Source organism: Hermetia illucens, chromosome 4 (assembly GCF_905115235.1).
Source record: "Hermetia illucens chromosome 4, iHerIll2.2.curated.20191125, whole genome shotgun sequence".
NCBI classification, from domain to species: Eukaryota; Metazoa; Arthropoda; class Insecta; order Diptera; family Stratiomyidae; genus Hermetia; species Hermetia illucens.
The window spans coordinates 100,096,210-100,122,832 of record NC_051852.1 but is presented as its reverse complement, the minus strand read 5'-3'; the positions used below and the strand labels follow the sequence as shown (position 1 = coordinate 100,122,832).

General features: G+C 39.3%; 1 protein-coding gene across 2 annotated transcripts in view; it reads left to right on the top strand.

Annotated features, from left to right (window-relative positions):
* LOC119653689 (protein groucho-like) overlaps positions 1 to 26,623 on the top strand; it is a 98,928-nt gene that overhangs the window by 53,287 nt on the left and 19,018 nt on the right. For both annotated transcript variants that reach the window (XM_038058559.1, XM_038058560.1), the window contains exons 3-5: positions 20,394 to 20,491; positions 23,142 to 23,205; positions 23,270 to 23,314. In XM_038058559.1, coding sequence (XP_037914487.1) covers positions 20,394 to 20,491; positions 23,142 to 23,205; positions 23,270 to 23,314 — 207 coding nt within the window. The remainder of the gene's footprint in view (positions 1 to 20,393; positions 20,492 to 23,141; positions 23,206 to 23,269; positions 23,315 to 26,623) is intronic.

Here is a 26,623-nt window from a genome sequence, read left to right as displayed (position 1 = left end):
ACAAAAGACTTCACAAAGACGAGAACATTCTCGATATGGTCTGCTGACCACGGATGATACGGCCCTTTAACAACGGAACCGGATTACGTACCTAACTGAATTTTGTAGCTTGTATCGTACATATATCCAATGCTTACGTGCAGATTCAATGCTCAATACTGGCTTTTGCTGAGGAATGGCATAGCATGCTTTTCGACCCCTATCTTTTTGAAACTACAACTACTGCCATGACCATGATATTCTTGTTTTTGCCCGTTACATCCTCTTGCTGTGTTTGAATAGCTTACCAAAGAATACAACGTCTACAACATCCCTTCAGAAGTTCCCTTGGTACTTCTCCTACCTTGAGTACAAACTCTATACAGCTGGGCTTCCTCTTGTTGTTGATGTCGTTCTCGTCGAGATAGTTGTTGAAATGTTCTGGTTTTATTGCAAGGAAGAGTTCATTTCTTATAGTTGTCCTGTTATGCTGCCCATGGAGTTCTTGTTGGTTCTGAGAGAAGAGGCTGCTCATTCGAAGTCAGCAAAGGGTTATAGCCCTGGTATATTCGAAATACTTGACACGACGAAGAACATTTCAATCACTTTCAGGATAACATTGCCGTGTTCAGTTATGACAATAAGATGAACTTTAGGGTAGAAAGGACCGCATTTTTAGGATGGTGAGTTGAGTGTATTCAAATTGATAATAAAAAATAATGATAATTAGGTGGATATCGCTTTGTCTAGACTGTATTTAGTATACTTCTGAAGTACGTCGTGGGTTCGCCAATTCTGTGCATGTTTTAGACAATGTGATGTTGATGAAAGGATGATAGTTTAGGTTAGTGAAGATGGAGAGGGGGGTGATAAAAGGCATGGGCCCAACATACGAAAATACGCGAAGGTTACTTCCCAAGTGGCAATAAGTACATATTGTGCGGAATGACCAAAAAAGCCTCTTTCTGCTTACAAAAGGTAAATTTCTTGTTTTAGTATTGACGAACTCCTGAGCCCGCCGGATTAATTGCGAAGGACCCCTTAGTTTTGCAGTTTCGTCCAGAGCAGAGGCAATTCTTTAGGCGCTGCTTCACCTTGGCAGAATTGCTGATGTGGTTGCAAAGTGTTTTTTGCTTTCTTATATACATTCCTAAATACGATGTATGAATTACATTCGGGTCAAGAACTATTTAGTAAGTTTAGACTGAAGCCGAAGTAGCAATATTTTTTTGTCCTAAATTCGCCATAAACTTCATGTGTGTGCGCTTCTCTGCCAATAGTGGAGTTATTAAATGCGTTTTCTGAAGATTCAATGTTGTTCGTAATACGAACACACAAATTCCCAGTAACAACTTGCAAAAAGTTAGTTGTTTGGCCCAGACAAATAGCTTTTTGCCAATTTTGAATGCCCTTTTTGCTTGAGAAGGACTCCAAAAAACTTCCGTTTCTACTGTAATTTCGATCGCAACAACTACCGTCCTCTACATTTGTTTCATTAGAAATCTCCGCCGACAATGATTTCGGCGTATTATAGTTGGCACTTGCTTCGTCGATTTTAACAACGTTAGCTTGCGGATTGAAAACTACATGCCGTCTCCCGTTTTGCTATCAGTGGTCCCTCCCGCCACTTTTAAATGCATACTCAAAATCGACCGTAACAATGATTTGAAAACCTCTCGATTTCAGCTGGCCAAGCATGTTATTGAACAGGACAAAGGCTTAAGAATGCCTCTCCGCCTTTTCTGCTTCTATTCAATCTTCTCTTTAAAAACAGCTCTGTAACTGGGATCCAATTGCGAATCGACCAATAATTATCCCTTAATGGCGCTACAAGCCAAGTCCACGCCCTGGCATACGCTGCCTCCATGCTTCCTGGCTCAATGAAGTGTCCTCTAGTTTTGCAATTTTACATCCGATCTTCTCTACATCGATTGAATTCTTTCAAAGTTTTCGGGGTTTGTGAGTAGTCTTTCACCGCTACCCTTCCTCTTGGTGTGTGCTTAAGAATTCCTCTGTCCTCTAGCCGATATACATGTCTAGCTTACTGTAGCTTTCGCATTTGTTTAGAGTACAAATTTTCGATTTGACAAAAAGGAAATTTAACTCACACTTGTAACGGGTCTAAGAACTACTCGTTAGAATGTGTGTGTTTGTATCAGTTTCTCTAACGAGCCAGTGAGTGCCAGGTACGAAGATCTTATTATCGTCTTGTATAATGTTAACTTCGATTCGAATATCGTCCGCTCGTCAAAGGTGACTTTGGTGGACTGAATAATGATTGACGTGGTTGGCCCCGGTTCGAATCCTGGTCACGATCAAAGATGCTTTGATTGGCTAAAAGGGATAAATATGGACCGAATAAAGGCTTGATTGCGGACCCTGCTGTTTCCCTGTTTCGGGTCCATGGGCATCCTCTTCCCTCCCCTTCGGCTTTTGCCGGGCTTTATCTGGGTTTTTAATGTTGAGGGGACCTCATTCTCGATTACTCGAAAGCAAAATTATTTCTAACCATATTTTTATAGAAGGCCCTGGGAGCAGCTAGGACAAAGCGGTTCGCAGGTTTATACGCCTCACCGTCTCACTCAAAAATAATTAATGTTTCAATATAGTGGTAAATCGACGTTGACAAACAATACTTACTTTTACTTATACTCAATCTTTAAACAATTTGACCTATTGGTTTAGTACTTCCCATATTTCCCAATCATTTCTCAATCTCCATCCATACGGAAAAGTCCACTTAAATGCAGTAAATTTTCAGCTATCCATTATCCAACATAGAATCACTGAAATCTTCGTTGCAATTATGCAAATTGTCAGCAATTGATTTGCTTCAACTCAACTTATCCTACGCTAAAGTAAAAGTAGCTAACTCTTTAACTTTTCTTACAATCTTGCGATAACCCGAATACTCACCGTTCACTCATTCTTCCTCTTCTTTGTCATCGTTCACAAATCGCCTGGTAGTCCCGTCGTCATCATCTAGAACGACAACATTCCTGCAAAGCAGCCAAAGTGGAGGTCTGGAAGGGTGTTATGCTTCCATCGTCCTTGTCGTAAATGTTCGTTGCCGCCGTCAGTCTAATGGCTCCATCAACTTTAATTACAGCTACGACAATTTCACCATTTCTGGATATTTGCATGACAATAACAATGAACTTTTGCGGTACTTGAAAAAAGTTATTTCCTCATCATCCCCGCCCCCGTCATCACCATTGTCCTAGATATTCGTTTTGGAGGTGGTTATGTTAGAAGGATATATATATAACGCCTAATGGTTGCTATTATGTAGTGTTACCGTTATTAGGGATATTTTTATAGAATTTAGAAAAAAGACTTTAGGCAGCCATGAAATGAACCTAAAGGACACAAAGGGAATTTTTCGGATAATGGACATCCTCCGAAGTCCCTAAAAATATCAAATTCCGCTATCTTCAACTTTTTGGCCCATCTAGACTAGTTTGTCGTTTATCTGAAAGTATTCTTATATCACAGCTTACGATACCCAATCAAAACGGAATTGCCGTAAAAACTACACTTCTGGGGATTGTTGGTGTATAACCCAATCCAAAAAATATAAGTCCCAAATGTCCAATTACCCCCAACGACAACTCGCAACCAAAAAAGCGAACGGTTCCAACTCCACTCTGTTCGTACTTAGCTTTTCCACTCAGTATAACAAGTCTACTCAATTCCTGATTCATTCATCCATTGTGTGTAGTGTAGTACTTCTCCTAGTGTCGTGTTTTTTCATGCTCCAGGAGTAGATATTCGCACTACTATTCCACTTGAGTTTGCTTGCTAACTAAAACCATCCAACCACAGTCGTGTTAAGCAGGAAAAGCATGCTAAAGAGCCATCGTTATGAAAACAGAAGCAGCAGGAAGAGATTTTGTTTCGAGCAAGGGTAGGGAAGGACACACTGCAAAACACAGAGTTCCCATCTACAAAATTCGCCAGCAAACCCCCAGACGAACGGAGAGCCTTCTGTTCGTTTACCAGGTGAAGCATGACAATACGAAATCCAGCCAGTGCTATAGTATTGCTGAAACGTATAACGTATACCGTCGTCCTCTAGAAACGTTCAAATGTCCTGTGAAAGTAGCCCTGATGAGAAGAAAGAGTGCCGAGGGAGACACGATACCGACGAGCAACGGTAGTGCTGCTTCCTGCTTCCTGGTAAGGGAGAGACGTCGGCGGAAGCAGTGCTGTCGTGTACATGCCATCATCTCCACCAGTCAGTTGGCAGGCAGGCTACGGAAGTTGGCTGTATTTAACCATGAGTATGAATAGCAGGATCTCGATAACTTGTACCGTTGTATTTCTAGTTTTATGGCTTCAGGCTATACGAAGGAACTCTGGTTAGCGGAATCGACCGGAAACGTTGATAAAGGAAAAAGAAGGAATACATGAAAAGTAGTTGGAGGAACTTTGAGGCAGGAAATTTTGCAAAGAATTCCATTGAAGTGGACGACCGAGAAGTTAGTTGTTGAACTTTTCTTTAGGAACAAGAAAACGACAAAGGCAAGCTACCGAGGAGGAAAAATGGAATGGAGTCGGTTACATGGAACAAGTTTTCGTCAATTTTCTTTTCTTCTTGCTCCGATTGACGTTATTTCATGTTTTAGGTTCAGTCGTTTCCTACAGGCGTACAAGTGATTGTTTTGAAAAGCCAACAATAAGTTGAAAATATGTTTAATTTCATCAGAGATTTATGGGTAAAATGAAATGAAAAAAGGATAAGAAAGTGAAGTAATGGACAGAAGAACATATAGACCTTCTAAATTATGAAGTTATCTACTTCGTTTTGGGAAAATAACAGAGTTTTGGATGCAACGTGATGTATTGATAGTTAATTATAAGTAGATAGGAACGAAGAGTATGTTACGAGGCCAGTCGTAAATTAATCTCTTGAGAATACATCTACCTCAGGAGTACTTTCACCTCTCAACAGGAAAGAATTGTTTCAAGTTCCATAAGGATTTATGTTATACACTTGTTAATAAAGACGCGGATGCTTTGATCGCTTTTCTTTCTCAATACGATGAAGGGCATATCATAGCAAAAAGTAGCTTAAGTTATACTAACTATTGAAATATATTGTAGTAGGAGAAAGCTACCTGGTTTTATTTTTATTTAGAAGAACTACAAGCATCGGAACCATAACTATTTTTATTAAAATCGGTTTACTATTTGTTTGTCTGTCTGTCACACGCGCTCTTAGAAATGGTTACACCTATTAACACGAAATTTGGTTAAAAGGTTGGAACTGTAAACTTCCGCACATGCGGTCAATTACATTGCTGCACGTTGAACCTAAGGGTGGCGCCCATACACATGGTATCAAATGAAATGTCTCCAGTATTTTCCGAAACAGGTATTAGTTTTGACATTGGTTGCAAAGGAGAATAGTGGGAGTTCCGAAAGGAGTCAATTACCACAAGGATGGTGGTGCAGGCACATGGTATCTAGGCTCCGAAATACTCTCCGCTACGATATCTCTTCAAATAAAGTTAATAATAGTATATTACTTTATTTTGAAAAGTTTATTGCAAATCCCTCCTAAGTTCTTCCTAGATCTATAAATAATGTAGGTTTTAAAGTAACGCACCATTCTACAAAGTTTGTTGAAAACCCTACTGTTATTACAAGGTTCCTTTTCACCTCAAATTGAATATCAGGTATATTCAACGGGTATACACTCCGATCCCAAATATTCTTATATAAAGAATCAACAAAACCTTTCATACTTGAAGCGCCGAGCTTTCGGTTCAGGACTGGTTTTACTTTAGATGTGTGACAGGATAGCTGAGCGGTTAGAGAACAAGGCTGTCGTACGGAAGGTCACGGTTCAAATCTCACTGGTGACAGTGGAATTTTTATTGTTATTCGACGTCGAATACCAGTCGACTCAGCTGTGAATGAGTGCCTGAGTCAAATCAGGGTAATAATCTCGGGTGAGCGCAATGCTGATCACATTGCCTACTATATGGTACTGTAATCCTGTAATGTACGGTTACGGTCTTGAATGAAGTGCTCTAACACAATTCAAGGCCCTGATACAATTGGATTGTTGCGCCAACGATTATTATTATTATATTTACTTTAGATGTAGGTGGCTTCTCTCAAACACTACTTCATTTCCAGCTCGTGGAAGTTCCAAACTGAGATCATCTGTTAAGAATTTAATAAATTAGCCCTTGATTTCGTTGCCTTGGGTTCAAATTAAGGTTCGTCATGAATCCTAGTGTCCGCCTTTATACTTTCCTGCTATTGCCACCTTATCACCTTCACAGCATTAAGTATGATGGAAATGAAACTGAAACAGTCTCATTGAAAACTACTCCACAAAACAGTGAACAAGGCTTATTGGTGCCATATATATTTAAAAAAATACTAAGTGAAAAACAACTAATTTTCGAAAGACCTTTGGACTGTACCTTTCTTACTTCCTTTTCCTAAAATTCAGTTGCGTTCAGTTGCTAGTGAGAATAAGCTTATTCCCGTGAAATTAACTAACGCAGCACAATTTAAACATTACTCATATTTTTTTGACAGAACTCGTAGTTCACAAAGATGCCATGTTGAAAACTAAGTTTTATTAGCTCAGCCTTAGAAGATGTTAGCCCGCTCTAATAATATCATCGCCTCTTCATCCAACTGTTCCGACAAAACAGTTCCAATCAGCGCCTAATATCATTCACATTCGATTACGAAAAAAGAACACATGCTGTAATTAGCAACAGAAACTAGTTATACTTATATGGTCAATTTGCAGATGATGAACCAGTCCTTGCAGAAAAAAGAATTCAATAGCATCTACTGAAGCGGAAAAGCGCAATGAAATGACGATCCAAAAGATACAACTTTTGAATCCTTCCAAATCCTGTTTCATACTTCTTCTTTCCCAAAAACTCCTCGTTCATACTTGTCCTGCCAAAAAACCGCCAATTCAGACACCAGACAAACTTTAAAAAGCAAAAAGCAGAAAAAAAATTGAACAACTTGTTTTTCGTACGTCATTCATGCTTGTGTATAATATCAATCGTCATACGTACACAACGAGCGCTATATCTGCAAGAAGGATAATGTCAAGCTATCATTCCACCTTAAATTCGCTTCTAAACGTTGCCGTTGCTTATACTATGCATGGATATACCTATGAAGGTGTATATACACTTTATACGTAGGTATGTTTACTATGGCGCTAAAGATTTTATTCGAATTCCTCGTTTAGTCATGGTTATCCTTGCGTTTTCTTTTTCTCACCCCTAATTCCTCTCTTCAAACATTTCTATGTGTATAGACTCTTGTGTAAGTGCGATGTTGATTCTCGCTGCCGTTGTTGTTGCCGTGCCATCGTTGTTTTTCCATCTATTTATCCTGAAGGCAGTAATGACAAGGATATATTCTGTACACGCATGTAGGGCGGTGATGCCTGTGTGATTCAGGCTCAACTCAGCCAGGTCCTGTCATTTAATAAATTCCACTCCGTGCCGCACTGTATGAGTTGACAGGGGTTGTTCCTGCTTATTTTAGGAGATTTGTTCATATCATGGTTTAAGGGTGGCTGCCTCTCTAGGTTTCATTCGTTGATGTCGTCGTAATAGCTGGCTCCTGATTCCATGCGAACGACACAGTGAGTATCAGAGCGGAAGAGAAAAAATGGTTGGAATTAAGCATGGAATTTCCTATTGCTAGGAGCTACTAAAATTATATAAACACTTGGAGCGTTCTCATTCTGTACGTCTTGCACTGAATATTTCATTTTGTCTGCTAAGGGTTAATGTACACACACTCCTGGAATGCTTTTCACTCAATTACGTGGACGAATGATGATGATGGCATGGCTCTATGTTTTATTTGTGTTTGTACTTGGCTGGAAAACAGCAGGTCTGTAGGGTGGGTGGGTGAAGCTTATAAATGTTCGATAGACGTGTTGGCCAGATGGAAATTGATAGAAGGTAATTTGATTTGCCAAAAAAGTATGACAGGAACACCGAAACTGATTAACCATGTCAGGATCCAATTACCCGGTGTTGCATGAATATTTTTTGCGCTTGGGCTTTGGTACATGCATCGATAATTGATTTTGGCAGATTGCTTTCAAGTTTCACGGTTAGGGGCTTGGTGTTTGAAGCAGGGTAAAAATTGTTTCCTTAGAAAGTGAAGAATAAAGGGGCAGTGGGGCATTGACGAAGTAGTCTAATAATATTTCCAATGAATATTTGCAATGAGTACGAATCCCGTCTACCAAAAGCAAATTCGCATGCTGTTCGATGATCTAGAGAGCCTCGACTAAGCTCCTGGTTGAGAATGATGGAAAACAGTGGAACTTTCCGTGCCTTTAGTATTTCGAATCTCGTGCAGAAATTGTTTGCTTCACATATAGCACATACCCCTGAACGCCCCGATAGACTTCCGTATATATGTACTTTGAACAAATGTAGACATAGTTGAAGGGCACACAAATCTCCTCTCAAAAAATACACCATGAAAAGGCAAATCCATGACTCAGTTAGATGAAAAGTTCAAATATGTAAGGCTGGCGGTGTCTGACTACAATTTTCAATGTTTCCGGATCAAAAGCGAGGTTTAGACGAATCAATTTGAAGACTAAAACAGGTTCATGCATCCGAAGACAACCACATATTTGATGACGTCAGTTCTGCAAGAGATTTCGTGACGTTCAATTTGCCGATATTTTGGCCACGGCTTAATTTATTGTACATTCCTTCGCAAGAGCGCTGACAAGTGACGAGAAGTTCAAATATGAAATATGTACATCGAGCTCAAACCATCGGCTTCGTTTATTGGGGATTGATTGATTGGATTGATTACATGGGCTAGTTTGTTAGATTAGCCGTATGTGATGTTTTAGGATAACTATCCTTCCCTTTGAAAACTCCTTATATGAAAATGAAAATAGAAGTTCATTACTCTGAACAACAACAATTCAAATCCCCATAATATCCTATGCATACCTAGACTGACCTTAAATGTACATAGAAGACTTGAACGAGTTGGAACTGAGGAGATAGGGAAAATAAAAGGAAAATAGCACAATGTAAACATTTGCCTGTAAACAAAGTTAATTCAATTGCTGCCCGTGTGTACACATTCTGTGCGCGGTACCCAACACTGACTCGTGGCATTCCGTATTCGCCATAACGTGGAATATCTGATAGAGTTGAGTGTGTACAAACAGTATACGATCAAGTCGTTTCCAAAATCACTATAGTGGGAAAGGGGAGACGATGCCTACTCGGCTCTGTTGACAGTGACAGCTCTAGAGACTTCCCACATGTTTACCTGGTGTAAACAAAAACAATGCTCACTAAGCACACAAAATTTATAATAAAATTAAATATTAGAATCATGTTCATAGGGCATTGGAATTAGATAGTATGGATAAGGGATAGAGTGTATCAAACTGGATCCGCATATCTCATGAAAAAACGGCTTATTGGCTATTCAATAACAGTTTTTACAATAAAATTGGAACAAATATATCAATAAGCACCCACGCATACTTGTTCCTAATATGTTTTTGTAGTGTAAGTAACAATCTAAATTTGTTTCTTTTAAGAGACATCAAACTAGGAACTGTAAACCCTGTAATGTGGTAGAATCGAACACTTTCATATTTTCAGGGTAGTACTCCCAATATTAAAGCTTACTCAGAAATAATCCACAGGATTATACTAATATTTTTGTCATGCACAATAAGCCACCCATCATTTTCTGACAATCCATATCCTTATATACAATTTTAATTAATATCCATACAAGCAAAACATCCCCCTTTGCAGGCGAGCAACCAAATTCACTTGAGGTTTTATCAAGGGTTCCTCTGTGTCTCTTTCATTTTTGTCGCCTGCACATTTTCCACCACTACAGAAAATACAAGGCCGACGCCAACGGTTATCGTTATTAAGTGTCACTTTGTAGTTTCTACTCTGGAGAAAATCATTATCCTTCCGCTCGAAAGGTTATAACACAAGGAGAAAGGCAGCTGTGTCACGGCAAAGGGGTCCTGTGATATTCAGTTAAACTGAATGCGTTTACTATGCGTTGAAATACCCAAATAGATACCCTCACGAGCGCAGAGAATAGAAATGAGGGTGATGCGAGAATATACATAGGGTAGAAGGCTACCTCACCATCGCACACCGCCATCATCATTACCACTTGAAGATTAAAAGTCAAGAGGTTGATGATTCAAAAGGGAAAGTGAATTTGTGATGAGGTTACGCTCTGTCGATAACAGCAAACAGGGGACGTGAAGCGAACCGGTGAACATTGCGCTAAGGTTCGTCTGAAAGCTAACAGAAGGAAAGGGAAGCAGCAATTGTGCTAGCGGCTGTTGTTTACTTTACGCCTAGCTGAACAATTTATCCAGCGGGAGAGAGCATCTCCTATATCCGTTTGTTTATGGCTCGCAGCATGTAAACAAGGATTTGCTCTAAATTGGTTTTCGAGGAGCCGACTTTGAACTCGCTCGAGGGGAGAAATACTAAGGGTTTGACGTCTATCTCATCCTGCTCTTTCGACCATCTGGCGAATTGTTGAATATTGAAGGACTCTTTCATTCATTAGTTACCTCGCATTTACGAAAATTTAATATTTCAAATAAGATTTCAATGAATTCTGTAATCGATGTCCAAAGAAGAGATAATTACCATTATGAAAAGGGGGTGGCTAAAGGCAAATACTGGACAGGGGTTTCATTAGCCTATAAAATTGAATAAGCATCATTAGACCGGATTGTTGAGGATAGTAGGTGTATAATTTACATCCCCTTATTAGAAACTCTTGTCGGGAATTTTTTGTTATTGTGTTCTTTTGAAAAGTTGATTAACAAATTTCAATAGAAAATCTTCCTTTTTTTCCCTCTCGTCAAATCATTATCCAGAGAAGGTTACCTAATCGGATAAAGCAGAGGAAGGTCGTCTCCAAAGTGGATTTCTAAAATGATAAACTCGACTGAATATCATGACTGATGAACAGGAAAATTGGCGGCCGACACGTGCTTTTCTGCCCCCGTTGACAGGATAAGTGGTTGTAGAAAGGTTTTCTGCTGGACTAAATATACAAGTACACATATATGGAGTCAAGATTTGTAGCATTGCATCCTCCAATATTAAGGATTCCATAGCTCGTGCATGTACGCAGTTTGAGGAAAAGACTTTATCCGATATAATGAAATTATTGAAAGGGAAGAAAGAAGTTCCATATTTGCACATACACATATAGATCATCCACATAATTTTATTCAACTTTTTCGATATAAAGCTATTGGATTCGATTGTAATTTCCTTCATAATCAACTTTACGCTCGATCAACGTTTTAGCTATAAATGCTTTATGACGGATTCCACGGGTTGTTATGGGTGTAAATCCAATAGAAATGAGACTTTATATCCAAGAAAATGTCTTTGATGGGATACAATAATGAGGCAGATGTCGTTTTTCAACATAATCTCCGGCCTTAGAAATACACACGCAGCATCACAGAATGAAGAGGGCTGTACTCAGAGCAATTGGTTCTCTGTTTGAGCTTAAGTGTATAGCACAAGTTTCGTTATACCTAACCATTTTGTTCAGAAACTCATCCCTTTCTTCAGGAAACCATGCTAAAAGTCCCTGACAGACCTGGAAACTTCTTGGCATTTATTCTGTGACAGACGTTGTCTCAACTTCTATTCTGTTATCGGAAGTTGAGGAACGCACCTAGAATACAGTTTACGGAACGTTAGGTCCTCTGTACCAAGAACGCTTTCATCACTCATCCGAACCTATGGTGCACTTTTAGAAACTGCGACGATCCGCTTTAAAGAATGTCACGATGTGTGTGACAGTTCATTATAGTTTTGGTCTTGAAACGAGCATGATACTCAATTTCAACCCGTCCACGTTTTTCTTTGAATTATTTATACCAGGCAAAGAAACCATCTTTGCAAAGCTCCAACTGGGCTTGCGCTTCCATGAGCAAGAAGTTTAATGAAGATACGTCGTCTTCTTGACGAATGAACCTCAAGCAAATACGTTCGAACTAACGGTCTGGATTTTTCTTTTAGGCCAGTGCTATCTGCTTGTTTTTTTCAGTGGACGATATTTCGGCCAGCAAGCTAAACAGGGATTGAAATTAAATTGGGCGTCATCAATATACAACTCTTCATGGGAATTCTCCTTGAACCACATCGAATTGGAATACCGTGCATATTTAAATAACATTTGGTGTCTCAATTCAAAATTTGCTTAAAATCACTCTAGGATTATTTGTCACTGACGTAAAGGCTTAACGTCTAAGATGTCAGCTATATTGTCAATTTCTGGTATCGCGTACTCGGTCGGAATGGAATTCCTCTTTGAATTTGACTCGATTACAGAAAGAATGCCCACACTAAGCAGTGGAAACACGGTACATGAGACCCCTAAACATTCAAGATTTGGGAAAACACGAAATCTTCACGAATTTAAAATTCAAAAGTCCCTCTCAATGCCACCAGTTGATTGACAAAATTTGAGAGACTCCCGCTTTTCAGTGGATTCCTACATTATTTATGTTTGCCGAAGTTGGGTGTCTGCTGCTTCACGATGGATGAATAAGATTTTATTAGTGAAAAGTTAGCCACAGTGCCATTGACCGCGCAATTAACAAACTTTGGTAATCAATTGTCGAATAGCTATTGTACTATTCTCTAGAAATCGGGTCGGGAATGGAGAAGGGCAAGAAAACCAGGAAAGTACATGGGAATGGTCAAAAGACTTTTAAGGACGTTGTAGTGGATCATAGAAGCAAGAAGAATATACACAGGACGGTCAAATCAACTTTCTAGGAGGCACCAAATTTCACTGCGAATTCCCGGGGTATGTCGAAGTAGGTAATTGGGTCGTGGCCTTTGTGATTCATACATTGGTATGTCGATGGCGTCTAGATGGTTTTCTAGTGCTTCCCTATCTTCATCATCTGGGAAGTTACAAACAGCAGTGCTCGCAACCACTTGGCGTCACACCGATGTACTGCATCACATACACAGAATTCAATCATCGTAAAATGACACCGCACCTCCTATAATTTCATTGCTTCTATTCCTTGAAGTATTAGACATATTGTAATTTGATCGCACTGACCCAAAGGAATGGGAAAGCATTGCGGCGTGTCCGGTGATAATCTTTACATTTCGAAGCCAACTGTAAAGTTTCACCCTTGTTCAATTTCGTGCTCGTATTACTCTCAAATCCTCTTTTTGCGCGTTTTATGTGTTATTCCACCCTCTACAAACGATATTTTCATGAATGCACACTTTGGTTGATTGCGGACAATTGAGGGTGGAACACCGCTTTCGGCTCTGATACAAAACAGTTCCCGTTTAGTAACCAGAATATCGTTGCATTTCGCACCCTCTATCCCAACCACTATATTGTATGCGTTTGATTGTAACGTGTCAGAAGCCGGACAAGGATATACAAAAAATGGAAAATATAGACAGGATGTGACATTATTATTTCTGCTACCAATTTCATACGGAAAGGGTGGGGGATGGTCTTCAACTGTAGCCTATATTACTAGCATTTTACCATAAATGTCGTGTCGCATGAAAATACTCGTTTAATTCCGAAATTATAGGGTCACTGCAACTACACCAACAACAACCAACGTACTTATTTAATAGGAGTGATATTCGACGTGAATTCAGGGAACCTATCCTGCTCAGTTGACCGTATCGTAATATCGTCACCCCATACAACCACTCAATATTGTTTACTGAAAATGAGAAAGTATGGAATGCGATGGAAATGGCGAAGGGTGGCATATGAATGGAATCGTTGAACAGGAAGGGAGGAACAGCATGTAGTCGTATGGTGTCTGATAAAGCCCCTATTGAAATCGTGATGCTCTACAAATTAATATCACGTGCTCCATATTACAGACACTGAACGACCAGTCGGTTTGTCAATTTGCGCTCAACCGCCCCATCACCCTCTTAGTGGCACCCTCACTCTACTCGTTTTTTCACGTAATAAGTGTAATTCGACGATTGCATTGTCTGCACAACAGCCGGCAGCTGTTATCCCATTGTTATTATTTCATTTCATTTTATTCACTTTAGCTCTTTTTTTATTCGCATTGGTCAACGGAAATAATAGCATGAATGTGAGTTCATAACAGGAGTTAATGATTATAGATGGTTGCAAAGGTATGATGATCATTCGTTAACAATAATATGGAGAGTTGACGATTGTTTGTATTATTTATGAACAATTTGAGATTCTTCACGAGGTCACTCACTTACGATTAAGAAATGACAAAATACTAGTAATCCCCAGACCTGACAGACTGTCCTTGTGTTAGCCACTCGCCAGTTCTAGGATGAAATGACTGTCATAGATTTCATCATCAACTAACTTGGAAGCGAAGAAATTTATGACGTGAGGGTCAATCCCCTCTACGTTTAACATCAAGTTCAACGTGAAATCTGGCCCTATCAAACGCCACCTCGCATATGACTCCAAATTATTTTATTTTTTATAAAAAAATATGATTTTTTGTTTAACTGACGGATCCTACCCCAGTAATGGAGGGTTTGATGCCATATCAGGGCTCCTGAAATACATAAACAGAAATATATTGCATCGTTGTCGAGAACCTCAAACAGTATGCCTGGCTGCATCTCTTCAATTGTTAATGGTATCATTTGCTCACCTTTGATAATATGCTGTAGTTATACAGGGTGTAGCAGCATAACTTCCTTTCTTCAAAACTTAATCAACCCTATTGTGTGAATAAAAAAAATTACTTGTTTTTTATGTTAGAGTCCCATGTCCCATGTGTTTTGATTTACATAGTTTTGAACATCAGCTCAGCTAGCTGACGTCTCCCATTCTCAATACACTGAGTAAATCGATTTCTGGTGTCCACAATGATTCTTGCCAGCATACCAGCCTTCAAATTATGTAGGATCCTTAAACAGTCAATATAAACACTCAACTTTAAAAACAAAAAACTCACTCTAAACCGCCCCTAATTGAACTGAGGCGCTGTGGGAAGTATTCCCTCAAAGCAGATATCGATGCTCCTATTGTCAGAACCAAATGTCCACTAAGACCAACTCATTTAGCCGTGGGAAAAAATCCTGTAACATGTATACTTACTGGTCCGAATTAACTATTATTGCAAATTAATCTTCTTGAAAAAACTAGGGACCAATAATTCAAGCTAAGCAAATTGCACACCACACTGTGATTTTGGCTGAATGGAAACGCCTTTGATGCAATTTTCATGGTGTTAGCTCAGTAGCGAATGCTTTGTTTGTTGGCGGATCCACACAGATGAAAATGGGCTTCATCACTAAAAAAAGCAATTGCTTCTCAGGGATGACTTCGAGAGGAACCAATCACACTCGTTCTTTCGAGAATTGAAGTCACGTTCAGAGAGTTCCTGCACAATCGCCATCTTGTAAGGAAAAAATGGAGATCATCATGACGAATTCTCATCATAGAATAATCGGAAAGTCCAAGAACAGACGCATGTTTGATCTCAGAACGCTGTGATGATCGTAAAAAGAGCCAAAGGAATCAAAATTAAGCGACTCCGAAAGGTGCGCTGGAATCACAGAGCATCCGCTCGAAAAGTAGGCATCAACGGCAAAAGCACGCTCCTTCCTGTTTCAATGAATGATGGCGTTTGAACTGTGTCGGGACAAAACTTTTTAGTCTCGCCTCTCGAACGAGCAGCTAATACTCCGCTACAATATCAACCGATCGAATACCACGCACGCCCCGCACAGGAATCGTTCCTATCAGCTCATTGCTCTGAATGGGGTTCGTCTCTCTTATCTCAAGTCGAAACTCCTTTTTCTATTATCTTTCAGAGGATTTAATTGCTCGTTCTATATAATTCCAGCAACGCATTTTATGGCTCTCTGTCTTCAGTCCTGTATATCACATCAGTCTTGTCTTATCACATCGCTTATACTATCTTACTCTCTTTATAACCGACTGTTAGAATCCAACCCAGTAGAACTGCTTTTTCTATCTTTTCCAAATCTTTGGTGATAGCTACCGCTTGTTCTTTCGCGATGTTCTAAAATAATCTCTTTCGAAGGTCCATATGAACACGCATCCTTCAGTCTCAGAAACAGCCATTCCTTCAATTTTGTTGGTTTAAATTACTAATCGAAACTTTCTCATTTGCTTCAATGTTAATTTATTCGTTTGTGTATCTTTCAACAGACGAGCCCCAATGGTTCGCCTCCTGCCGCTCACTCACTTATCCTTCTCGTCTCGTCTTTTCTGCCTCTTACCATTTTACTTTTTCCATGGTATGCATTCGTTTTATAGAGTTCTTTACAATGTGGTGCCTTTTGGCTTTCTCTGTTGCAATTGTAGCATTTATTTTTTGCTCTCTACGGTTCTGGCCGACTATAAAAGACAATGAACGGTGCCTTGCCGTAATGGAGACGGAGATGTTATATTGGTCCCGTGGTGTAATACTTCATTATCACTTCCGAAATGAGGGTATCTGCGATCGATATGGGATTATACCGATCTTGGACAAGTTACGAGAGAGACGCGAATTCTCTTACCAAGATTGGTCTGAACATCGAAGTCGATGGGAAGCATCTAAAAGGTACATTAAAACTGTCTCCTAAGTAGTTCCTTCCTTCTATGGTTCCAGTAATTTGGATATGTTCCGAAGGTTCGTTTTGGTGAAATAATAACTTTTCAAATATTTTTCCAACGTGATTTTGGTCACACTATGCTTCATCTTCCTGAAAGTGTTGATGTACTCTAAATACAAGCTTGACATGTATGCTGGCTTATATTTTTAGGTCTGCAATTAAGTTCTCGCTGTCTGTTTTTGAAAAATGCCGCTCTACTGTGAAACAAATAGTTACATATAAATCATTCAAAGTGTTGTCCATATCGGAAAAATGTTCGTCTCATGATACTATCCACAAATCAAGTCATTTTTCGATGTCTTCATATAAGCGGAAATGCTGATCAGCCGGACCATGTTCTATCGAATGGAACAAATAATAATTGGTCGGCACAATATCTAGGGAATATAGCGGGTGCAGTAGGACTTCCTATTGAGTCTCAATGTAGGCTTTAGCGGGTTGGGAAACATGAGGCCAAGCGTTGTCATGCAATAGAATCACTTTTTCGTGCCGTGGGTGTGGCCGTTTTTCGCGCTCAGCTCAGCCGCATTAATTAATGTCGACACCGTCCTCTAGTGATGGTTTCGTTCGTTGAAGATAGAAACACCGATGTGGTCTCAGTAAATGCACAGCAAAACGTTAGCAGCGTGTACATTCGGCCGAGCCGACGACGTAGAAACATGACCTGGCAGTCCCTATGACTTACTATTCTTTGGATTGCTGTAATGAATCCATTTTTCATCACCCGCCACGATGCGATGAAGAACACCCTTTCTTCTTTGCCACGGATGAACCACGCTCATCGTCCGCTGTCTTCAAATTATTAGGAAGGAGTTGGGCTCTTGCTTTTAAATCATTCCCAACAACCTGCAATCGCTTGGAAATGGCTTAGCTCCTATTATGGAGACAAGTTGTTCCTGCGTGTGGCACGGATTTTCATCGAGCGATTTCCCCAATTTCCAGCCTTCGAAGATTTTTGGCGTTTCTTCATCATCAACATCGAAACCACGGTCTTTAAAGCAACAGAACCAATCACGGTGTGTTGTTCCACTTTGAGCATCATTTCCATAAACTTTTTTACTCCCGATGCGCTTTCTTTGAATGAAATGAGAAAAGTAACCGGGAAACGACGATCATTTGGCACAAAATCAGACATTTTCAGACAACTAAAAGTATATGATGGTACAATAAAACCACTAACCTATCAAAGGGGTTTGTTTATCATATATCTCAGTTTTGTTCATGACGTTTTAGCATATCTAATCAATGATTAGAATGATTAGAATCAAAGCAGATTTTTTGAATGAACATAGAGTTTCGCTTTTTCCCAACTGGGTGTCATTCTTCAAACAGACGAAAGTATTAGATAAACCCCGCATTTTTTTTCTGTCTATTATAATGCATTTGGCCTTACCCAGAACTTCCACTTCAAAGTGAGAGGGCACTGACGGACGTCTCTCCCTTTCTTCTTTCAATCCTTTCATCAGTGATGAAGTGGGATCCTTGGGTAGAATTTATTTTCGGAAATTTACAGGCTACGACTGCACGTTTGGGGTTAAAATTATTGATGCCAGTCATTGGAAACGAGCTGATAAATTGTGGTGATAATACTAGCATCGGAGAATCTATTATACTTTATGAAGAAGTTGGAATTGCTTTTGGACCTGACGTTTTCGCTTTTCTGTACAAAGTGCACTTGTTTGACCGGAAAACTTGTGAGTCCAATAATGGGGTCTTTATGAGTTATTATGCAAAGTAGCATTTTTTTTAAGGAACGATATTGACAATTATTTGTTTCATCTGCCATTCTCCGATATATAATTAGTGTTTAACGAGGCTCCTATTCACACTCAATTGACAAACGAGTAATAAATAATACGAACCGAAGAAGAAATTACCTCTTTAGTCTTAACTCTCTCTCTCTCTCTCTACCTTATTTTAATTATTCGGTGACATTGCTCATTCGGTCCAGTTTCTGCTTGTACAATCGTTTACAAAACATTCAGTCGCAGCACTATACATTTTCGGAACTTCAGCATTTGCCTCTTTTATTCCCCAAATTAAATTAGCGCCAATCTCCCTCCAGAACCAGATAAACTATTTGCAAAGGACTTGTTCACTATCCGCAACACCGTATCATACATATTTTCTCGGATAACACGGGAAACTTTCTTCCCAAACCTCTCAGGGACTACGTTCAAGTGAATACCAAGCACAACCACCAAAGGACAAAGTTACAAAGTCAGCTACGAATTTCAACCCTGTTCAACCCCTTCTGTTCCTTCTGCTTCTTCACTCATCCGGGGCCTAAAAATCCTCAGGAACTTAAGTTTCTGCAACTCACACTCATTTCCAGACCACAGCAAAAAGGAAAGTAAAGTCGTAAATTGAGTCGTAAACTGCTTGAATTTCAATTTATGCTGGCCAAATTGGTGCGGTAGACCTGAAGAACTGAAAATCTTTTGAGGTTTTTCGGTTCCATGCCACACCGCATTGCAATTTTTATGGGTGTTGAATTTCGTAATGCTGTCGGTTGGATTTCTGTGAGTTTCAACATAACGTCCGCTCCGAGTCGCCTTTGAATGGGGGTGGTAAGGAGGTGAATAAGGGACACTTATACTATTGCTCGTGTTATAAGTGACATGCAAAAAGTTAAGCGAAGATTTATGAAGAGCAATGAGTGGTTGGGTTAAGCGTTTTGAATTCGTGATGATGATGGTGGATGGCATGGCAAACAATAAAGATGAAACGCAGGGCGGACGAAAGGACATGAGATCGGTGTTTAAATGGCAACAAGAACTTGTACTTTCAGAATATAATAATGGTCTCAGACAGATGGTTTTAGTTAAGTGGCAATCATCTATTAGTTGAAATTGTCCTGGTTTTCCTGGAAGGCTTTTGTAGTTATGAATCATTTCCCTCATGGGGGGAGATAACTTTCTTGTACTTTGTGTTTATGACGGTGTGATAGTTGAGTTAGTTCACTGTCAGCCTTTCGATCTTGTTGCCTCGAGCTTGATCCTGGTCGTTATGGATGATTGTGTTTCTTTGTCTCTTTGTACTTGTCCTGCTACTTTAAGCTTATCATTTGCTTGACATTATGTGTGATGATAACGGAATTGAGTTAGTCTCATTGAAAATAAAATAGGGAACAAGTGTTGTCAGTAAAAAGACATGGGGTGGACGCTCTTTATTCCACAAAGGAGAGAAAACGTATATGCAATACAGTACATATTCAAACCGAAATGACCTCCTAGGTTGGGTTTCATGTACAAAGATATCAAGCTAAACACAGAATGCTTAAAAACAACTCGTCTTCGCAAAACGTTCTCGATTTAAATTTCTCTCATCTATTAAGTAAGTGGTTATTTGTTTGTTATTGCCAACCAAAAGCCACCAATTTTCGCGGAATAGATGAATAGCGCATGCTGAGCCCGGAATCTCTCCAAGACTTTAGTTTCAACATCACAAACTTTAAAGTATTCGCACGTTTGCTCCTTTATACTTATACATACATCCTAAAACTCAACTCCTTACGGTATCAATTTTCTGTCTCCAATAAATTCCGATTCTTCATGCACATTCCTTCCACTATTCTGTCTGTACGAGTATACTTTCTGTCCTCGACAGCAGCCAGAAGTTTTTGTACTTTAAATTCACATTTCAACTGCATTTGCATTCTACCCCCTTTCTTATTCGTTTTTCATATATATTTTTTTTTCATCAAAATTTTTTTTCCTCTTTTAGGGGCCCCCACAAGCAGGACAGCCGTTCAAATTCACTGTTGTGGAAAGCTGTGATCGAATAAAGGAGGAATTTAATTTCCTGCAGGCGCAATATCACAAGTAAGTATATGCATTGTATTATAAAAGGATTGTTCACAGTGGGAAGAATCTCTTTGTTGAAAGGGCTTTTCCTTGTGTGTTCAGTCGAAAAGAGATGATGCTGAGGTAATTGTATAAACTCAAAGGAACACCGAAAGTCTCTGAGATGTAGGGAAAGATTTCAATCAACGAAACTACTTATTTCAGAGTTAGTCAGAGCTAATTTAGCCTTGCCTCCAATGAAGCTCCGGGCGTTAGGGGGAGCTTAGTCGTGGAAAATGTTCTATACTTTCTATTTACCTATCAGTGCGTGGCAGTGCCCTCACAATTGAGAATAAATTGAAATTAGTTATTTGGCGGATTAATCAACGAATTTATTTATTTATTAGCTTGGAATCTTTTCGACGATCTTTCGATCTTTAAACATATAGGTGGCTGAAATATCAGGTGGAAGAATATCGTAATGCATATATGGTTGCTATTCATCCCTTGTGGGCGTTCGCGGCTCGGTGAAATGTGCTTTAACTCACCCCAGGACTTCCTGAGTCGCTCGCACTCCTTCTCTACTGTTCTGTGTCAAGTGCTTGTTGGGCGACCTCCTCGCATGGCGTAGTCAATAATGCAATTGTCCTCTCTTTTTCAAAAGCGAAAGTAGCATATCCACTGCTACTTTCGCCCTCCGATCACATCGCCTAGTTTCTCCGGAATGCCCCTCCTACGTAAAGCCCGCCAGATATACTCCTTGCTAACATTGTCGAAAGCTTTCTCGAAATCGATGAAGATCTCAAGCTTTGGTCAATAGAATTGGCGGATTTGGGCTCAATATAATTCTTAGTCATGTTATGTTCTGCAAATTATATAAAGGAGCACTTAATATCTGCGAGCCGCTTCGATCACGCTGCTCCTAGGGCAGAGGTGAGACAGCGTCTGACGATTTGCCACTGCTCTGGTAAGAAACCGTAAAGCCGTCATCGCCTAACATATTTTTTGATGAAGATCAGTTGAAGCGTAGGTTGAAGGGCTAATGTAGGGGAAGCTAGGCTGCACTGTTTCGATGTTTGTCACGCTCCAGACGGATGCCCTTCTTTGGAATCTTCACGATTATCCCCTTCTTCTATAGTCTAGAAAAAGTCTTGGATTTCCAGGATTTGCATACAAGTGGAAGTAGCAGATCTACAGAAACTGTAGGTGCAGCGATAAATAACACTGCGCGGAGATCGTCAAGCTAGTGGCTTTACTCCATTTAAGTGCATTGATAACCAAAATGATTTCTCCTCTGTTTGATGGGACAGTCCATATCTCCATGTTACGGCAGCTACCCATTTTCTCCTCAATAAGAGGCAGAACTTCACCAGATGTGATACGGTTAAGTATCGAGGTGAATCGTTCTTTCCACCTGGTCAGTTGTTCGTCACCGTGAATGAGGAGTCGATCATTAATGACTTCCACAGCACCTTCAAAAAATGTACAACCAGATGCTATACACTTCTGAAATCATTGCGTTGTGCTTTATCTCCTGCTTCCCCAACCAATACAATAACAAATTTCCTTTTGTCACGGCACACACTACGTTGAACTTCACGGAATTTCGCACTTAGTTGTTGAGGCAGTAACAAACCCTTACTCTCTCACTTTTATTCGGAAGTCATTACTTAATAGAAACTTCTGGGAATACCACGAAATGTATGTACTGAAATCGCTATTATATAGTGGATATCGCTTCTCACAAATAAAGAAAGTTAGATTCTTCAGTTATAAAAGGTCTCGTGGCTTTCCCAAGAGAGGAACTTTTGGGGAGGGGTTCGAACACGAACCACACTCTTCACGTTAAACATAGTAAGATTTGCACCAAACATTCTAGGATTGCACATCCTAAATTATGATTTGCCAATCGACCGACGGCGAAAAGTAATTTCAGTTCGTTCACTTCTATCTGAGATGGTGTGAAGATGGTATCGTTGGAGTAACCACTCTATCGAAAATCTCTAATTTATAAGGCACTGTGAGTTCAGTTTTCCTTGATGTCTGAAATTTAAATAAACGTCAGCGATTGAAAGGCTTTCCCCGAAGTGTTTGTTAGGAATTATAAATTCTTTCTAAATTCTAAATAACAAACCGTTCTAAGGTATAGAGCGACTAACTAGCCGGCAATCCTGAGATAGTGGGTTCCATTGCATGGCATAATCTTGAATAGAGCTGTCATCCTTCCTTAATGTGCTACCTGTCCACAACTGCTTACTATTTCTGATTAACAAGTCCACGGATATATGACTTGTATACCGATAAAGTGTTTCATTAGTTATTTTCTTAGGCCAGAATACCTACCAGGACATTTTATATCACTTTGGAATTCAGCACATTCATTCTCCAGACTGGGATTGATGGTCATCCCGTTGAACTGTTCATTGCAGCCCCTACAGTCTCTGTTGCCACTTCCCCATCCGCAAATCCTGGGGATCTGAGATCTTTCCCAGAGAACGGAACAGAGAAATGATTGTCAAAATTCCAAAAACGGGCTTCCGTCTTGATCTTTTTGGGTGAAGAGTAGGGGAGACTATATTTGAAAAGTAGTTTAAGATCAGAAACTTAGATTCATGTTTTCCCCGCGAATAAATAAATATTGAATAATTTTCTTTACAAGTAGTTTAATACCATTTAATTATATTTCCAGTTTAAAAATGGAATGTGAAAAACTTGCTCAGGAAAAGACAGAGATGCAAAGGCATTATGTGATGGTGAGTTCAAATTTGTCAAATATTTTTGATGTTATTTAAATTTATTCTTTTTCATTGTTTTCAGTATTATGAAATGTCGTATGGATTAAATGTAGAAATGCACAAACAGGTAGGAATAATGAATTATATCTATTTATAACCATAATCTATTTATTTAGGGAGGAATTAGAATTTTCTTTTTTGTGAGAAACGATTTTGTATGTACAATTGACTTGAACATAGTCTATTTCTGTACATGTGTTTTTTTTGCAATGAACAAAAAACACAATTGGTCAATGTTTCGATTATGCACAACGTAAAACCGATTGAGTGATTACATCTTTACATACAGTGACAGAAAATTAGCAGCTCCGATGAAGCAGCAGGTTATGTTCGAATATTTATTGTGAAACATATAATGTCCACAAATCAAATTCGACAGCGAAAACTGGCCCCACCTTCTAAAACTAAAAACATCCTGATTGAACCAGATTACATTGTCCCAGAGATTCGGGATCAATGTCGTCCATCGCTTTCTTCTCGTGTTTTTCAGAGGTTAGAGCAGAAAATAAACTTTTACCCTCATTTTACACAACTCCTCAGGTGGGGCAAAAAAATACGCAAAATATTTAGAAGCATTGGGAGGATAACCTATTGTCATGACTCCCATCGTTTGTTTTTGCTCTCCTGCTTCGATTACCACTCATTCCACCTTAGATTGAGCGAACTAAAACCATTGTTCAACGGTTTAGCTATTTTACCAGAAATTTGGTCTGGACATCCTGCTGGCAGACTATTGATTTTTTGGATTCCTTGGTCTCGCCTTTCATCTTCACTCATCGATTTTCAGATATGGTTTTTTCCTTAATGTCAAATTTGTTTAACCTATAAGAATCTCTCATAATCTGCAAATGCTTCTTTAAATATCTGCTTAAAAGTGAGTAATTATTGCTCCGCCACTAATTATCTCGTAGATAATATTATTAAAAATTTTCATGGGAAGTCGACGAGAATTACATTCGCCGCTCATATTAGGAAATTGGATTGATCATTTCCTAATATCTGCAGCATTTCTCCTTCCACGGAGTAACCCTCCGATCATTTTTTGATTGATATTCCGATTCTTTTTTCGCCCCACTTCTACACGCAGTTCATTGTTCAATACTTCAATTCAATTCATCTGCCGTTCGCTAGAGAGACTTACTCTTTCCCGCTTGCCACCTCTTCAGTGTTTGGAGAGTTTCTAACTTTTATGGTTCTGTAATATAGCTCTTTAGTGAGAATGGTTGATCATGACGGGAAAAGCCTACAAGTAGTAAAAAGTAGTACTTCTCTGAACCACACATTTCAGTTGAGTCAAATCTGGTCTTAAACGCGTGTTCCCTGAGGACTGAGGGTTTTTCAACTAGACCATTTCCACTGGTTAAAGATTAGGGTTGAATTCCTGGTGTGTTTCAATTCGCATTTTGAGTTTTGGGAGCAAGTATTCTGACGCATTTTCTAGGTTCTTTTTTTGAAATTAGTTGACCTTATGCCCCCAGCCTCCACTAGATTGACAATTATTGAAAATCGGGTATTTATTTTTGGTTAATAAGTTGCAATCCCTTGGAGCTTTTTGTATTATTTTTCCCATTTATGAGCACAAGAAAATCATTTCGCAATTCACAATTCCACTGAAATAGGTTATTCTTTGGTTGCCTGGGTTCTTTATATTTTATCTTTTGCTCCTTTGGCCCTACTTGTTCTTTTGGCGCAATTTGCGTACTTTCAATAATGTACTCAGCTTACTTCAAGGAAAAATTATGGTCAAATGTGTACGAGTATAGTATTTTCAACAGACGCGACGGTCGATTGTTATAGTATTAGGTATAAATAACGATGACTTGATTCGTTATATGGTTATTTGGCAGCTTTCTGACTCCATCTGAACCAAGTGGTCGCACCAAGAGAAGTGGTGAACCCGATTCAGATAAATGATGAGCAAAGGCTAAAGAAGAAAAAGAAGAAGTGTAGCCAGCTGCTTTGTTAGAGCTATATTTATGATGCTGGAAACAGTAGCACTCCCTTCGTCATCAGTATTTCTTTGGAATGATTAGATAGATTCTACGCTATGAAACAATGTTACATAGTGTGAACCTTCCTAAAGGTCATGTATCTATATGCAGGTGTAATGAGCGGGTGAATAGTGATTCCAGGCTCGGATTATATGTAGGTTTGTGTAATGTAGAAAATACACTTCTTACCTTCGACGTTTTTCCTCTATCGTTTTATCATACTTGAATGCTTTACGAACGCACGTAAAAGCATATTGACTCCATCGTTCAATGCAGTGATGTTGTGGTGATAAAGGGCACATTAGAAGGGAGTGCGACACAAGCCCAAACCATGCTGTACGGCGGACAGAAGGGTTTGCATAATAACCGCACTACTGTTACTGTCAAATATGAAAAACCAAGATAGGTGTTAACTGAAATGGGAAAATAAAGTTAATTCACTCACAATTTTTGAAAAATCGGTCAGGAAATTTTGGAATGATATATTCCGATTGGACGTCCAATCGTAACATGAGTGTCAAGCACCCAAACCGTACTGGTTTGCAACAAGCAACTTTGTGTTAGCTATGGTGGACGTGTATATTTCTATAGTTTCTACGCTTCTCCTGATCTTATTTTAGCAGACTTCAAGAGTATACTCTGGAAGTCGTGCCCAGTTATTGCGGATGACCAACAGAAACACAACAAAAGCAGTTGATTATTACGTTTTGAACAATTGAACTTAGTACGTTGCAATGAAAGTGATAGTAAACTGGTAAAAAAAAAGGATGGCCTGGTACATTTCTGAAACTGACGGATCATTGTCACAGGGTCCACTAAGTTATTTTTCAGTTTTATTGTAACTTTCGCGGGAGCCTGTGGAAAACCTGCACGGTCGAAAATAGGGATGCTGCCAATCTGGCCAGCAAAAGATTTGGCCCAAGGAATTTTTTTAAAGGTGCAGTTAAATCAGGTACCTGCATACGATATAGTTTTAGGCTGCCCAGGCCTGGGGTGAAGCGAAAAGAAAGATGTTTATTCGTGGATACAAAATAGAGACTCACAAGGAAAGAGCTGATGCTAAAGAGAAAGTAGAGATACCCGGATTTTCTCTATACGTCCATATCTATATGTATTCCCCGTCTTATTTGACTGCACCGCCTTAGAGTCCAAGCGCAAACCCACTTTCATACCTTTCAATAAGAGCCTAAGCGAAGTTTTTGATTCTTCCTTCAACGTTACCGCTTGAACTATAGAAGCAACCAGTTCGTATTCCAATTACGCTGGATATTACCTATAATAAGGTTAAAAACCGTATTTAAATTGTTTTTTACTACATTGTTTATATCTTCACTTCACATCGCCGTCACAAGTAGACATTGTCGTTACTCACCAAAAATATTATA